Source organism: Copidosoma floridanum, unplaced genomic scaffold (assembly GCF_036245765.1).
Source record: "Copidosoma floridanum isolate Cflo_tuat_1 unplaced genomic scaffold, Cflo_Japanese_pri ptg000004l, whole genome shotgun sequence".
Taxonomy (NCBI): Eukaryota; Metazoa; Arthropoda; class Insecta; order Hymenoptera; family Encyrtidae; genus Copidosoma; species Copidosoma floridanum.
In genome coordinates this window covers 34,067,263-34,085,069 of record NW_028321881.1, presented here as the reverse complement: position 1 = coordinate 34,085,069, position 17,807 = coordinate 34,067,263, and the positions used below count along the sequence as shown (strand labels likewise).

Below are 17,807 nucleotides of genomic sequence, written 5' to 3'. Positions count from 1 at the left end.
TTTTTATTTTTTTTTTTCTTTTCACCCGTAGTTGGTTATTAAAAATGTAGTTTTTTAGAGTATTATGATACTTTAAAAATTTTACAAAATTATCAACTTTATTTAACTAAAACTAAGCTTTTCGATGCGTTTGCCATTTATTTATTGTATTTCTAATTTTATTTCCTTTGCTAACTCATTTTTGTTCATTCTCAAGATGCACAGTAAGACTTACAACCTCGTGACTCCTACCACAAATTGGATGTTCTTGTAATATCCATGCTGATTTAATGGGACTTGAATATTAACCATCAACATAGTTTTTGATTTTCATCATTAGAATGACCTAATCTTTTAATTCGATTAAAAGCTCTACCACTATCTACATAAATGTAGTCATATATGAATTTTATGCTTTGAATCGATGCACAGTATTTAACGTTTATGTGGCATCTATATGTCATAACTATATCTATATTTCATAAACAAAATGTTATTTTACGATACAACCATTGTCAACTGCAATTTTATGTTTATTTTAGTTATATACGAGATCATCCAAAATGCTATCATTATTAATATATTCAGGATAACCGTTTTCTTTATAACATTATCTCAGCAAATGGTTTAGGAGAATTTTTGATACATCTGTTGTTGGATGTTTTTAAGCATAAGCTTTTTGTAGTGTGAGGACAGTGAAGCATATGTTCAACAACCAATTTGCTAAGTTTTTTATTGTTTGAAAGTATTTTATTTCATCCATATGTTCAGGTAAAATTACTTTGTTGTTGGGTTGTAGTGTTAAGAGAAGATGTGAATGTGGTGAACCATGATTTTAAGATTTAATGGTATGAATATGGATTATTACTTTTCCAAAGAAAATAATTATTTTGAATTCCAAATAATTTTATTTTAAAATATAACACTATCGATTAAATTAAGAGTGAAATGAAATAAACAAGTCAATGCAAAACTGTTTCAAAGCTAAACTTATGTGTGTAACTTTACATTATATTTTTTGAGGTATATACAGATACATAGGAGCTCGGAGGTGCTCGGACGTCGTCGCTATATTCTTTTGAGCGTACGATGCTATAAACAGCGATACTTTATACACAGGTAGTCGGTGTAACCGATCACTTGTGGGGCCGATTTTCTGCCGTAAGTGATCAGATTGTCGAGTTTTTGTACTGTGGTGGGAGAATCTACTATACGGGATGATTCTGCACACCATTGTGGTTGCAACTATCGACACTTAATCTGTGAATGGCGCAGCTACTTACACGCGGTGTTGCTTGCGAGTTATATACTGAGAATATTTGCGGACGACATTCTTATGACAGGTATTACCTCTCATTTATGGTATTGTTCAGCCGCTATAGTCTATTCAGTGTATAATCTGGTAATAGAAAGTCAATGCACTAAGCGCGCAGGAGGGTGGAAAAACTATAGTTTTATTATTTTAAATTTACTAAGCTCATATTATTACTCTGTTAATGGGGGGATGGCAAGCAGTGGACATGGGGGAAATATATATATACATTTATTTCATTGCTTTCAAGTCTTTCTCTAACCATTGTTCTTCTTTGTCCGTTATCTATTTCTCTCTCGTTACCACCTTGTCACATTTTTTTAACTCTAAGAATATCAAAATTCTTTTGTTCAAAAGACTGTAATTTTTACCTTAAAAAATTGGTACTCTTGAATCGTCCGCCATCTTGGCTTCTGTTTCTTTTTCAGATTCTTCTATTTCGTTAAAAACAAACCTTTTTACTGTCAATACATCAGTGATCACTTTTTTACACAATTTTCAAAACGTTTTTTTCGTTAGATAAACACCTTTTCTAAGCTGTTCAGTTTTATCTATGCACGTGCCTTTTTTAAAGTTCACGGCCTCCAAAAAGAACCATGAAAATTAAAATTAAAATCAAACGACACTACAACCACAGACTCAGCTACCATATTAATAAAACAAATGTATGGCGAGGTAGCAAACACAATGAAGAGAACGAATTAACTAATATATTAATACATTAGTTTATTTAACATGACAAATAAAGTTTAATAACAATTCTTACAGTGATTCTCATGACACTGAGAGAGACACGACGCGAGAGTGTGTATCCGGTTATATATACAACGTTCATATATAGTTCGTATGCCTAATACCTCCTTATTATAGTGGAAAAAAAATTTAGAGGTTAAAAACTACCCCTAAGCGCACGCCTAATCGCTATATCTTTATCATGTCATAATCATTCAATCAGACAAACACACATTTTTTACAAAAAACTATTAACCTAATAATTCTTTGAGTTGCTGATAACGAATTTAACGTCAGAATCTCGAAATTCAAAATGGCGGATCCAATATGGCGTCCAAAAACGTCAAAACGCTTTAAAAATTTAAGAAAATGTAGTCACAGGGGTTTTTTAGGTTGCTTAACACGAATCTAGCATCAAAATAACGAAATTCAAAATGGTGGATATAATACGGTGGCCGAAAAAGTCAAAATGTTTAACAAATTTAAGAAAATTTGAACATAAGGGTTTTTTTGGTCGTTTAACATGAATCTAGTATAAAAATTACAAAATTAAAATTGGCAGATCCAATATGGCGTCCAGAAAGCTAATACTTGTTAAAAACTAACAAGTTCTAGGCTAAACAAGCTTTTTAGGCCGCTGAACATGCATCTGGCCTTAGAATTGTACCATAATTATAAAGTTAAAAATGGTGGTTTTAATATGCCATTAAAAAAAGTTAACAACTATTTAAAACCAACAGAATATTAGCCTTGGTAATTTGTTAGGTTGTTGAACACGAATCTGGAATTTTAATGTTTAACAAAAAAATACAGGATTTTATATGATTATCATTTTATTAATTATAATTTATATAGAGTCCATTCCATGATGAAACAATACAGACAGACTTCAGAAAAAATCATAGCAATTATTGATGCTTGACGCTCGTAAGCTTGGGACTAGATTATTACATTATTAAAGAATAATATTGTTTACCGAGAAAACATTTTCTACTATCAAATAAGAACAATTACTTACGTATCTATGTATTTGTATTCTAACAAATACTGCTTGTTAAAACTAGATGACGGATTAGTTAGGCAACTCTACAAGTTAAGAATGTAAAAGCATAGATATGTAGTAGATGCTTGTCAAAAACTGTTAATATTTTCACTTAAATATTCTAATTGCATATATAATTACATAAGATTCAAAAAATCTGATTTTGAGCAATAAGTTCTAATTATTTACAGCTACGTCATAATATACATTTCTTACGAAGTTAGCTTCTACTCTTTGGGTTCAATGGCTAGTATCTTTTTCCTTTCACTAAATAACAGTCACATGTTTAGAATAATGTTAAAAGACTGATTTTCATTCATTTAATTTCCTCGTAGTCTTTCTCAGCTTCTGTTGACTCGTCTTCTATCTCATGGTGATTTAAATTCTCTCTACAGCCAAATAATATTGTCATATTAAGTGATAGATGCGATAAAGTGGAACAAACAACTTAATAGCTTAAAACGTTTTATTTTAGAAATTTTTATTGCAATTTCTGAATTTTTCACTAAGATAAATAGAGTGAATTTTCTCATGGATTTCAAAAACAAAAATATAAGTTAGTATTGGCGTTAAAATAAAACAAACGTGACAGCAAGTAAGTACATGTACATCTTCAATTTGTAATGAATGACTTAAAGTAGTTTTGGAGTCATGTTTTTAAAAAGATTTTGCAAACTTACGATAAAGCAGAGTTTATTTCTCTCATAGTAACAGTTTTGTTAGATTTTCTATCACTTTCAGATATGCATACATTTTATTTTGATCGCATGATAGTAGCTATATATCTTATTCGTATTTGAAAATTCTTCTTTATTTTTGAAATTTTACAAATGATTAGACTTATATATTTTGAACTACATGTACATTTACGATATATCATCAAAGAAACTTACATTCCCCCTAAGAATTTTTCTGCTTCCGTCAACATCTTTTTACATCACAGAGTCGAGTGTCTGTACTATGATTCATGACTCTGTTAAGATTCTTAAAAGCTACTTTTAGGCACAACTGTTCCACGAAAGTGCCTTATATTTGCCCCTACTTAGTAATCTCAGGTGATTTCTGATTTCAAAATCTCACCCAAGAAATTTTTTTAAATATGGTTATTTTTTCTGCATTTTTTAATATGTTTTAGCAAAAGTGTCGTATTTTGGACTTCAAAAATTTGTTGTCTGATTTTTTAAAAATTTTTTAAGTTGAAGAATTTGGAAAACTTTCTAAGTCTGAAATTTATTTATCATGCTTACAAAGGCTAAGAAATTTTAAAAAAATACGAATCTTAGAAAAATATCTTAAGGGAAATTTTGACATGATAAATTATCTGAGATCTCACCTGATAATACTAGGTAGGGTCACCAGAGAAAAAAGTGTAACCATGCCTAAGTCCTTTTGTTTTTGGTGTGAAAAGAACTCAATACATGATATAGGGGGGATCTGAATAATATTCATCGAGTTCAATAAACGTAAAATAAACTTTCATAAGTGCATTAATCTTATAGCCAGTCCTCTATTTTCAAATTCATGACTGATATCCTCGATGTGTATTTGGTGACCACATAGACTCTTTATGATAGATTTCTTTACATTTAAAATGTACAGTTTTTTTTCACCATAAAACAGTATCTAACGTTGTCAATGTTGTGATTGTAATGTTAAGTTTGTGGTAAGTGACAGAGTAAACCTTTGTTTTAACGTTTTTCACCGCTATGTTGGCTTGGCAGATTAAAATTTAGTAATTCTAATGCTAAATTTGTGTTGTAGAATCTAAAAAAATCTGTAATGCTAGATTTTCTTACTTTATGACAAGCTTAATCTGTTTTGGCTGCCATAGTGGATCCACCATTTTGAATTTTGTAATCATGACGCAGTTCTGATGCCAAATTCGTATTCAGCAATCTAAGAAACCACCAGGGCTGATATTCTGTTGGTTTTGAAATGGTGGCGACTTTTTTGACGCCATATTAAAACCACTATTTTTAATTTTATAATTACATTACAATTTTGATGCCAGATGCATGTTTAGTGACCTAAGAAACTCGTATAGCCAAGAAATTGATAGTTTTTAATAAGTATCTGTTTGCTGGCTGCCATATTAGATTCGCCATTTTAACTTATATAATTTTTATACAAGATTTGTGTTAAGCGACCTAAAAAACCCCCATGGCAACATTTTTTCAAATTTTCAAAGCATTTTGACTTTTTTGGCCGCCGTATTATATCCGCCATTTTGAATTTCGTCATTTTGATACTAGATTCGTGTTAAGCAACCTAAAAAACCCTTAAGACCTCATTTTCTCAAATTTTTAAGGCGCTTTGACGTTTTCGGACGCCATATTGGACTCACCATTGCAAATTTCGAAATTCTGATGTCATGTTCGTTATCAGCAACTCAAAAAATTTAGAGGTTAATAGTTTTTTGTAAAAAATGTGTGTTTTTCTGATTAAATGACTATAATATGATAAAGATATAGTGATTAGGGGTGCGTTAAGGGGTACTTTTTAAACTTCAAATTTTTTTTCTACTTGGGACCACTTTTTCTATACTCTGGGGTGTTTAAGCTTCAAGATCCAAAAAAAATTATGTTGATTGGCCTATTACAGCGGCCGCTACTTTATTTCGACACAAAAAACGGAATTTTTTCCTACAGTGCGCCGTACAGTAAATGTCGCTTACTTTAATCAATATAAATTCACTTTTATTCTAACACATTTGTAGTGAGATTATCTGGAACAGTGTAGAAATAGACAGCAAAGTACACTTAAAAATTTGAATATCGATAAAGTCCATTGTTTTGACCTAGAGGATAATTTATACGTATCTATATCGGGATTTGTATATTTCTATATTATCGACCTATCTTAGAATTTCAAAAATAATATTAATTTTAAAAAATTAAGTAGTAGTACGTATACAGTATAGTCCAGCCATAAAAATCAACTTTAACCATACCTGTGTATCAATCTATGTTATGAGATAACAATGGATGTCAATCGAATAATACACAGCAAATTTGGCTTCTGCGGAATCGTTCACAGTTCGGCCGTTCTAAAATTTTGATCAAAGATTTGTTTATTGTAAGTACTATTATTTCTGCTTGACTCATATCGAGAAAGTAACATAAAACTAAAAGTTAATTTCAAATACCAAAGATTTTTTTAGATGTTAGACGGAAAAGAGGTAAATCAAAGTCACCAAAATAGACAAAGATTGAGGTTACGCTTGCTATACAATTGAGATTCAACGAAAATTAGCTCTTCGTAATCACAACATTATTGAGTACTTCTGTAGTTTAGTAAATCAACACAATCACTTACTATCTTAAAATAGGCTTTGAAATAGAAGCTTCAAAATATTCATTAAGCTATGATGCAGTAACAACTAAATTAATAAGGAACCGTGCTTAGAACAAAGACAATCTGAATTTTATTATCACGTCTAGTGACGTCTATCCACCGTCAGTAACAAGTGTCATACAGCGTCCCTCTACCAGTGGCCGCATAAATGGATTAATGTACAAACACACGATCAATCGGTCACCTGTTTACCAGCAGTTCCTGCTTCATAACTTCAACCACGCCAAATTCAACATCCGGCCTAGAACTGCAGCTGCATGCTTCTTCCAAAAATATGTTAACTTAATTTACCTCTACTCCCTGACTAGCTTCCAGTCCCACCGCCGATTATTGATCTGATTAAGGGTTAAATAGGACTGCACCCTTCAAGCTCGTTCTCTCTTTTCTAAAGAAGCCGCCAACCAGTAAAAAATAGCTGGTATTAAGGAGGTTCAGTCGTTCTTAAGCAGATTTATTTACTCGCTGAAAAAAATTAATATTGTACCTTAACATGCTGGAAATTCATATGAGTTTTTTCAATATTTTTTATTAGACGAATTTTCAAGAAAAAAATTCCCAAAATTGTATGATTTAACATTGCTCTTATGGGCAAGAGCGATTATTCAGCCTTTGTTGTACAAATTTTGAGGTAAGAAATTTACACAAGATGAGAAAAAAGTTCAAATGGATAGCTTAACTTCTAAGGAAGACTCTTATATCAAAAAATGTGCACCGTCTCAGGCATTTGGTAGGCATATATGCATATTCAATTTGATAATAAAACTACTGTCTTCTTGCTCCTTTGCCATAATTAAGGAAATTTAAATGAAAAACTTGGAATCTTGGAGCATGGCTATTTACAGCCATGCTCCAAGATTCCAAGTTTTTTCATTTAAATATATGCATATTTTTTATTAGATAAATTTTCAAGAAAAAAATTCCCGAAATTGTATGATTTAACATTGCTTTTATGGGCAAGAGCGATTATTTAGCCTTTGTTGCACAAATTTCGAGGCTAGAGATTGATACAAGATGAGAAAAAAGTTCAAATGGGTAGCTTAACTTCTAAGGAAGACTATTGTATCAAAAAATGTACACCGTATTAGGCATTTGGTAAAAATATCTGTGCAAACGTAAACAAAGTCACGAGCAGGTCTTATGCTAATTGTATGGGAGAGAACCCAGCATCGTCGACTGTCAGCTGTTTTTTTCGTACGGAGCGAGACGTCTTTACAGAATTGCTTCTAGAATTTCTTAAACTGGTAATCATGATCTCAAACTCGGCCCAGCCTTTCTCAAAAATTTAAACTATAATGCTGTGCAAAAACAGTTTGTTTTACCAAAATTCATAGTACAATTTTGTTGATGACAGTTTAGTCTCCTCTTACTTTTTATAGGTTATACTTTATCATGAAAATAACATGCTTTCAAGTTTTTTTATTCAAACTATCAGAAATAAGCTAATTAAAAATGTGTACCGTAATTTGTTCATAACATTAAATGGTTTAACTTCTGAGCACTGACGAGTTGTACACAGTTAAATTAACCATGATACGGGAGGCAGACGTTTTCATGCACGGTTAGTACAACTCATTTTAACACGGTGTCTTATGAAATTTACCGCACACCTGCTCCCCCCCCCCCCCAGGAAAAACGACTGAACCTCCTTAATTCAGCAAGACTTATTTATAAGCATTCATCTAACTGTTTTGATTACCTTTGTAATATTAGTGACTTAATAAAATCAAGTTTCACTAATTATTCAATTGAGCTCTTTCTTCTCACTATATTAATTATCAACGAACTAACAGCTCCCCCCCCCTGTCACGGCTTAGCCCGAGACTCACTAAATGGAACACCGTAGTGTGTTGACATTTAACGTGAAATGTTTTCAGTTAAAAATTTTATATCTATTTCTGACACTTCTCAGAACAGACATCTTATTAAAAACATATTTTTTCGAAATCCATACAGTCTATTTGGTCAAGAAAAAGCTATTAAAAGTCAAAAAAATGTAATCATGCAAAAAAGTACCGTGAATTCCTTATGCCATAAAATAGTCGTTGGCCTTACAAGGCCACTAATTTGTGGTTTCTCCCGTATAATATATGAACAGGGCTAATTTTTAAAGCTATCGAGATTTAAAACTTACAAAAAATATGTAATTAAAAAAAATTGTTTCTCTTATCCCACGAATTTATTATCACAGCAAAAAAATCCTGGAGCTTAATCTCTACATTTTATATCGCCACAAAATACAAATACATATTCTACCTATTTAAATATCTGGTAGATTCAAGAGATTACTGTGAGGGTAATATTAACAAGCTTATCCCTCAATTAATAAATTCAATGTTTATCAATTTTGATGGTGCTTTAATTTTGATAAATATTCAGCGTCATTTTCTAGACGTCTTAAATTATATTTATCAGATGCATTTGAACTTTTCCTTCCAATTCGACATCTTGCAACTTTTGTTAAAGTTAAAAATTTTGTGAGCCCTGACGGCTATTTTTTTCAACTTTATAAGGTTGTATTATATTTGTTGGCAAGGTAGTTCGACGTCTGATGACGGTGATCTTCTTCAGTAAACTCTTTCTTGACTGAAGTTTCCAGCAAACATGATTGCCTCTATGCCTCAGAATAATCTTCTCTGGCCTGTTATTGTAGCACCAGACTGATCAAGAGGAAAACTACAACTAAAGCGTTGGCGCTAGTTGAACAGCTCCTTCTCAACACCTCCTGGTATTATGCCGAAGATGTTGGTGTCTAAAGCACCTTCTTTTTTTGCAGACTTAATTGTTTTGGTGATCTAAGGTGGGGAGATTGGTTTGTAATGCTTGTCCGTTGGAGGTTGTCCCGTTGTCTCAAGTTTATTTTTCAGTCACCGCGGTTCCCAGCCTTGCGACGAACAACTCCTCTCGTGACGTCTGCCAGTAAATGACTGGCTTTCTTTAATAGAAGCCAGCTTTACATAGTCTTTCAGTCGACGAATCGTTTCCGGAAATGGTAGTTTCAACTTAGTTGGCCCTTAAAAGAACCGATGAAATTGACGGTTAAGTAGGGAACGTAAGTACTTATAATGAACCTGAAAAGGGCCAGTGGTAAAATTTTTAGTTATTCCTTATTATTACCCTTGATAATGGAGAGCCAGCTGTGGGCAGTTTAACTTTTATTTTAAGAGTCTCTGTGTATGGAGACCGTATTGGAAGAAGGTACGCCCGCGCGACTGACCAGAGAATACCTCGTCTTCAGGTCGTTTCCCAGATAACCAAACACTTATTGTTAGTCGGGAAAGTCGGCCCGTAGAATACCTTCTGTGTGGGTAAGCCGTTGGGATAACCACTAAGAAGAAGGCCGTTGTGGCTGCTCGTACTCTTCAGGGCTGTTTTCTCTGGCTTACATTTAAAGTAGAAAACTTCGGCTCCAGGCTGGATGGTTTAACGGTCACAAAACTCTAAAGTGTTGGAGCAAGTTGTACTCTGGCTAGACACGTCTTCTGATATTCCCCCGAAAACGTTGACGTTCCGAAAGCCTATTTGTTCATAGCACTGACTTATTTTGGCAATGCGAGGTAAAAATTGATTTATTTTGCTTGCCCATGTAAGAAGAGTGTCATAGGTAGCCGGGATGCCCAGCTGCACGGCTGACAACTCTGTTATTGGTGTATTGCTGATGAACCACTACGATACTTGACAACTCGATGGGGCATCTTATAACCACTTTTCTTTATCTTTGATTGCAGGTGGCTTTTATTTTACCTCGACGCCACCTAGCACATCCTACTGAACTAAAGCGCAAAGCTAGCTTATTTTAGCAAAACTTTGAGCTTATTTATCGCTATTGTTCTCAACTTTTTCAAGAAAAAAACTATGCGAAAACTATCTTAGTATCATCAAGAATCGTTATTGTTGTCAAATTGTAAAATTAAAAATTAACGGGAGTACAAAAAATTTGGATTCATCAGTCTACAAGAAAATAATTTAAAAAAATATAAAGATAAACTATACGTAAGCTGTACAATGGTTTACTTTAAGGCTTGATTGCTCGAAGGGAATTAACTGTTAAAAGTTAAGTCAAGAAGACTACGTAATTGATTTCTTCAAACATCAATTTTGCTTCCTTACAAAAAGTCGCAAGCTTGATAGCATTAGAATGCCAAAAACTTAAGTCCGTCACTAGCAGTTTTTTATGGTGCATTTTTACTTACGTGTTTGACAATTTAAAGTAGTATTATTAAAATAATTCGCAGCTTCAAAACATCTTTATAATTCTGAATCGGCCTGATAAAACAATAAGTTTCTTTTTTTTTGGTTAACAATATAACAAGGTATTAAAACAAAACTCTTTTGTCTGAGGAACTTGCTAAAAGATTTTAATGTTTCATCGAAATATATTTACAGTAGGTAGATGCTAATAATTATTTAGACTATTAAAAAGTGTAGCAAAGTTGCTCTTATCTTTAATAGCATGCATGAAAAGAGAATAACTATAACTAAGAATGAGAGAACTAATCTCAATTTATTGTTTTTTATAACTGTTCAAATTTTTATTTAATTATCTTTAAAGCTGTTGAGTTATGATATTTACACTGATTAAAAGTTTGTTAAAAAATCAATATTTTAAAACTATCGTGTGGTTAGATAAAAATAGCTGTGTTTAGAACAGGTTAATCATTTTTTAGAACAAAGAAGAAAGCAATTTGTGAACTAATGAAAATTATGTATAAACTTACCAATAATTCGTTTCACTTGTTTTTCTATGTGTAACAATGACCCTTTCAGTAATGGCTAGCACGCTCACTATCTGAGCCAACGACGAACTCTCATATAAGAGGTTTTTTTTAAATTTATAGTTCAAGTTACTACTGGATGAAACCACCATGTATCAAATAAAAAAAACTTCAGTTTTGTAAGAATCTTTACTCATAAAGATTACAGGAGCTGCGTTAACTTTTGTATAAGTATATATAGTACATCGTCAATGAAATAACTACAAGAAATAAATAAGAAATATGAATAAAATCTGAAGTTAAATGTATGTAGACAAATATTGTTGTAGAATTAGATGCTTGTTGTACTGTAATGGTAATAATTATATTTAATATGATTGCAATAAAGGTAAGTTCTCTAATACCTTTGGCTCTTTTTCTCGTTCTGAAGTTCATAATTTCTTGATGCTTTTAAAATGTATAATCTACATTCACATCCTTATACATTATTTTAGTATTATGGAATCATGCAAAAGCCTTGCTAACGAAAAAATCAAAGTAACAAGTTACTTTATCGAATTGTCATTTATACAGACGCTTTGGAGCTTGTGCTACAGGTCATAGCACTTATGCTCAATAAAAGTTATAAATTGGTGGTCGTAACCGTTTATTGCCAAGCTCGAGATAAAGAGGGAGTTACAATTTTTTTTAAAATATCACTTGATTTCAAAATGTAATAATTTTGAGAAAAATGAAAAAGAAATGTCTTGAAATCCCGGATTCCAAAGGCTGTGCATATAATGATAAGCATCAAAGTTCACGATTCTATTTCCGGAAAATCATAGGGTTAGCGTATTTAAACTTTTGTATGCTCTAAGGAATTTTGAAAGGAAAAAACGTGATTTTCATTAGTAAACATCTGCCAAAACTTTTTATTTACCTTTTATTCCCCCCTAATATTTGAAGTACCAAATCATAAGATTGAAGCAAGTCAGTTAAGTAGCAAAAGTATACTTTTACTTATATAGTTGAAGTATAGAGAGAGAGACTCGGAGCAGTTGTCGCTTGCTTTTGCTGTGTGCTAAGCAGTCTTACATTTCCACTCCTCTCCTCGTAGGTGCACATTCAGTACACTTATATGCCCCTTCCACGTGTCTTGAATGCACGCGTTTATAGGCATACTTTTACATTCATTTTCTACCTTACTTCTAGGTTAATAGCCCTACTATGCTACTTAAACAGAAAAAAGAAGGTGGCAGGTTCAGCTTGACCACAACAGGACTTTGTACCATTGGGACGTAATGTACCATTAGTAAAGATTGTAGTTGAATTATTATCTATCAGTAGGAGGTTGGCTTACGCAGCCGGCAGAAAAGTAGTACCGAACGTAAAGTGCCAAATTCAAATAGGGTCTAACAACACGAATGCTTATTACTTGATTATCAGACTCAGAGCGCTTGCTGTGTACTCTATTAAATAATAAATTATTAAAGATTTCAGATGACCCATAGGTATACCAGCGAATATTGATACATGTTTAATCATTGTATCAAGAATTGTATCTCTATAGATGGCAGCACTTTTCAAACAAGCACTCTATATCCTCCATACATGCTCTTTTCTCAATATGCAATTTACTAAACATTCATAATTCTAAACCACATAAATTCTTTATTTCGAGAAATTTTCTTAAGAAATTAATAAGAATAAGAAAAACATTTTCCCCAGGTGCGGATCAAACGCATAGTCTCCTGTTTTCTAGACAGTTGCTCTACTATTTGAGCTACCGAGAAGCCGTACATTTATTAGCATGGTAAGTTTAGATAAGTTCTCATTTTTAATTTTTCAAACTATCTTCTCCTAAGCTCAATAAAATAGTCATATGACTCTAATGCTTGTGAGTAAACTAGAAATTCAATACGACCAATGGGTACGCAAGCAAACGGTAATACATCTTTAATCATTATTATTAAATACAAGCAATAGAGTCATATACCTACTTTATCGAGCTTAAGTGAAAGGCAGCTTGAAAAATTATGAATGGTACAGCAACTGTCTGAAAAACGGGAGGTTTTGTGTTCAATCCGCACCCAAGAAAGGTATTTTTCTCATTCTTATTTATTTTTCAAGGAAATTTCTTTGAATAACCAAATTATAGGGTTTAATATTATGAATCTTTAGTATATTGGATATTAAGAAAAAGGTATGTATAGAGGATATAGAGTGCTTGTTTAAAAAGTGCCACTATCTATGCAAATGCGCCTCTCAATACAATGAATTAAGATGTATCAACATTTGCTTGTATACCTATTGGTCGTATAAAATTTCCAGTATACTATATAAAATATAGCATTAGAGTCATATACCTACTTTATCGAGCTTAGGTGAAAGACTTTAAAAATTAAGGCTGCGTATACACAATGTGGAAATTCACGCGACGGAACTCTGGCGTCGGTACATCAAAGCAAATCTACTCTTACCAACGATTATTTCTGTTCCACTTCCTCACGGTAAAGGACCCCTCGTTCACATAGAGCAGAAAATTCTGCGACGGAAACTTCATAAACCAATCAGAGCACAGCTTTTCCGATAAATTCTTCTAAAACTCCACGCTGATTGGATCATGAAATTTCCGTTGCGAAATTTTCCGCTCCATGTAAACGAGGGGTCCCTTGACGGAATTTTGCGCAGAAATATCATCGTCTGCATGTATATTATATATCTGTATCGCGTAACTGTGCAACTAAAAAAGCTAAAATGAACTAAAAAAGCGGTATTGCAATTGTGCATACTAAAACAAATCAAAACGTACAAGAGACCAATGCACTCATGCATTTTCACAGACTCTTTGATGCATACAATCTGAGAAATTTCGTTGAAAAGAGTCGAGTCACTGGTTGTGTGATAGTAATAAACAATTAAATATCAAGAACACACTCGTTCAGCATTTATAGGTTATGTAAGTAATAAATTCCGTAAAAGAAATTACCCCAAGGGTACCAGAAAATTTGTTGCAGAGCAGAAAAATAATCGTTCGTAAGGGATTTGCTCTAATATACTTACACCAGAGTTCTGTCCCGTGAATTTCCGCAGCGTGTATACGCAGCCTAAATGTACGGCTTCTTGGTAGCTCAAATGGTAGAGCAACTGTCTAGAGAAAAGGAGGTTGTGTGTTCGATCCGCACCTGGGGAGGATATTTTTCTTATTCTTATTTATTTTTTGAGAAAATTTATTGAAATCAATAAATTATGTGGCTTCGTATTTTGAATCTTTAGTCTATTGGATATTGAGAAATGATAAATTTTTAATTAAAAACACAAGTACCTTGCACCTAATGACTTGGGATGCTTATTGGCCACTCTATTAAATAATAAATTATTAGTTATTAACACAAGCGCCTATCATACAATGACCCGGGTTGCTTTCTAGACACACTACTAAATCATAAAATGTTAATCAATAACAAAAGCACGAATTACTGAAGATCTTTGTCGTATTAAACAATAAATTAAAATATTAAATTGTTGACATGTGTCATTAACATTTTATCATTTAATAGTGTGGTCAATAAGCGCGCCAGGTTATCAGGTAGTAAGTGCTTGTGTTATTAATTAATAATTTATTATTCAATAGTGTAGCCTGTGATTGACCCAGGTTATCGGGTGATAGGTGCTTGTGTTATTTATTAATAATTTATTATTTAATAGTCTGGCCAATAAGTGCCCCAGATCATTGGGTAACAGGCACTTGTTTTAATCATTTGTTATTTAATATTCAATAGTGTGGCTAATAAGTGCCCTGGGTCATCGGATGATAGGCACTTGGAATATTAATTCATCATTTATTATTTAATAGAGTGGCCAATAAGCACTCTGGGTCTTTGGGTGATAGGTGCTTATGTTGTTAGACCTTATTTGAATTTTGTGCTTTACGTTTGGTACTACTTTTGGGGAGACTGAGCAAAGCCCTACTAGTGTGTGTGTGTGTGTGTGTGTGTGTGTGTGTGTGTGTGTGTACAAGAGAGAAAAAGTATGAAAGTAAGGTTTGACTGCAGCAGTCCAGTGGTGCGCAAGCAGATTTTCATATGAGTCTTGGAACGAAAGATTATAACAGCATTGATTAATAGTACATGAATTATTTCATCTCATTAAATGTTTATGCTGTTATAAATAAGAATTCGATCATTGTGCAATGCATATGAGGTCTATTTAAATCTGTTAAAACAGAAAGCATTAATATGCTCTGCTCACAGTTTTATCTTGAAACTATATATGGTATTTTTGAAGTCAAACTCTATACATACATTGTATTTAAGTCTTACTTCAAATACGTATCAGAAGAACGTGACTTCTTTAACACTCTTGCTTTTTTTTGTGTAAACACACATGAATATATACGGAATTGATCAAGTATATATTTGCAGGAAACTAAGTACAGTCCAATAATACAAATATATCATTTAAATTGATTAAAATAGGCGTCGTTAACTACCTGTCAACCAAATGAAGTTCATTGTTCTCTTTAACTGCTAGGTAACGCCCAGTCGTTAAATGTCGAATCCTCATTGGATGCAGCCAATTTATAAATCCACCTGCCCATTTTGTCCTTGCCAGTTCCAAGCGCCAAAGAGATCTTGCCTGGCTCATAACACTTCCACCTTCGTAAATTACTATGCTGAAAATTTTACAATTCCTAATGTACATGCTGAGACTAAAACGTATGTAAAAAAGAGTTACTTCATATGATTTTAAAGTTTTTTTATACTGATATACACGACCAAATTACTTTCGTATTATTTGAAAATTTAGATCTTGTAATAAAAGCTATAGAAACATTTATTACTCATATCTATCAGTAATACAATCGTTCGTTTGTATCACTAATTTTAGATTATACATTTTTTTATCCCATGTTTACTCTTGACACATTATATCTATAATTACTGGTCTAACTCTCACCACTTAAAGTGAATTTCTTCGCCGAAAAGGAATCATCTGAATTCCAGAATTATAAAGGTGTAGTTAGGTTTTAAAAAAAAAACCCTAATTTTCATTATTCTTTCCTTAAAAAAACTGTAACAATCAAGTACAAAAAATATAAAACACTACTTAGATTTTCTTACACCTTTAACTAAACTTTCAACTAAAAATTTTTTCAACTTCGTATTGAACCGAAAAATTTATATAGTACCCTTTCGAGATAATAATTCATTCAGAACTTTTTCATCAAACCTATGAATTGAAAATGGTACTGACAGTTATAAAAAATCTTTCAGACCACATATTTGCAACCAATATATTTGGGCTCAAATTCAAATAGCGATGGAAATATTTCTCATATTAATTTTTGCTCCATGGTATTTGTATAATATTTATAAATACTTGATACATATTAATTGAAAACATGAAATCGATGAAGTAACACATTCTTATATATACATATATATATATATTTACTATATGATACAAGTCTATTGCATTCTACATGATTATCTTAAAAAATTTATAATGTATAGAAAAAATTACTTTTGGCCAGGAGTATCACTCCATGTTGAAGGTATTGTAAGACACTCATCACCTCCATGAAAAAATCTGAGAACGTCACCCCCAAACACATACCCAACATACTTCATGCGGCTGATACCTGTACCATATGGTTGGACTGACCAATGAGTGACGTGAAACGAGGCGTTTACAACTGATATATGATTTTCTTTTGTTGTATGCTGGAATAAGAAAAAATAGGTTTTTAATTATTTTGGCTCTGTCAAGGTCTTTTGAAGTTCTGTTGATACCTGCATTTAAGTATATAATTCATATAATAATTATTATAATTGGATTAAAAAATTCAAAAATTTTGACAGTTAGTTACTACTGCAGTTATAAACATTATGGTGACAGCCCTCCCATATATTTTACATAGCTTTTTAACTATAAAATTCTGTATTTTTGTTTGTACTGAGTACTTTCAATGATAAGTTATAAGTTTTTGTTCATCTTTGGCTACTGTAGAGGTAATACCATTAAAATCCATCTTAATAATTTTTTCTTCATAGCACATGAAATTTAGTCGTGGCTCCAGGGAAATGGGAGTGGTGGACAATGTCATCAAGCCGAAATTTGGCTTAAAATTAAGAAAAAAATACAAATAGTTAAGTACATCCGGAAGTCACTTATAAAATTGAGATACGCGTCATACTTTTTTGTTGCAAAATAGTTTCAAAACCATCCCTTTTTTTTGGTTTCTGAAAGTTATTTCAAAAAGTGTCGGTTTTACAGAAAAATATTTTCAGTAAAAGTTATCAAGGAGACAATTTAACATTGAGATTATTCGTTTTAAAAAATCCAAAAAAATTTTTTTATTGCTCATTATTAGCCCTCGAGCATAGAATTTAAAAAACGGAAAAGACAGTGAAGAAGTTTCTGAAAGACGTTGGAGTTTCATAAAAATCGGGTGTTTTGTAGATATTGTTATTATTAACAAAGTCTCCTAATTTCGATCGCAAAATTTTAAAATGGTGGCCTACTGCTTAATTATTAACTAAAAATTGTATAAGCAATAACTTGTGTTACAGCCGTCCGATCAGAACCAATTTTTTGCAATTCGTGGGTACTAATAAGCCATTTAATCAGTCAAAAATGCAAAAAAATTTATTCAAAAACAAAATCGTTATTTTAAAAACAGTAAAAACGCATG

At 32.3% G+C, this 17,807-nt stretch overlaps 1 protein-coding gene across 1 annotated transcript in view; it reads right to left on the bottom strand.

The window, feature by feature from the left end:
• Positions 1–17,807, bottom strand: part of RyR (Ryanodine receptor) — a 1,110,242-nt gene that overhangs the window by 887,089 nt on the left and 205,346 nt on the right. The window contains exons 9-10 of the mRNA XM_089598062.1: positions 16,637–16,836; positions 15,603–15,785 (exon numbers count right to left, since the gene is read on the bottom strand). Of these exons, the coding sequence (XP_089454188.1) occupies positions 15,603–15,785; positions 16,637–16,836 (383 nt within the window). The remainder of the gene's footprint in view (positions 1–15,602; positions 15,786–16,636; positions 16,837–17,807) is intronic.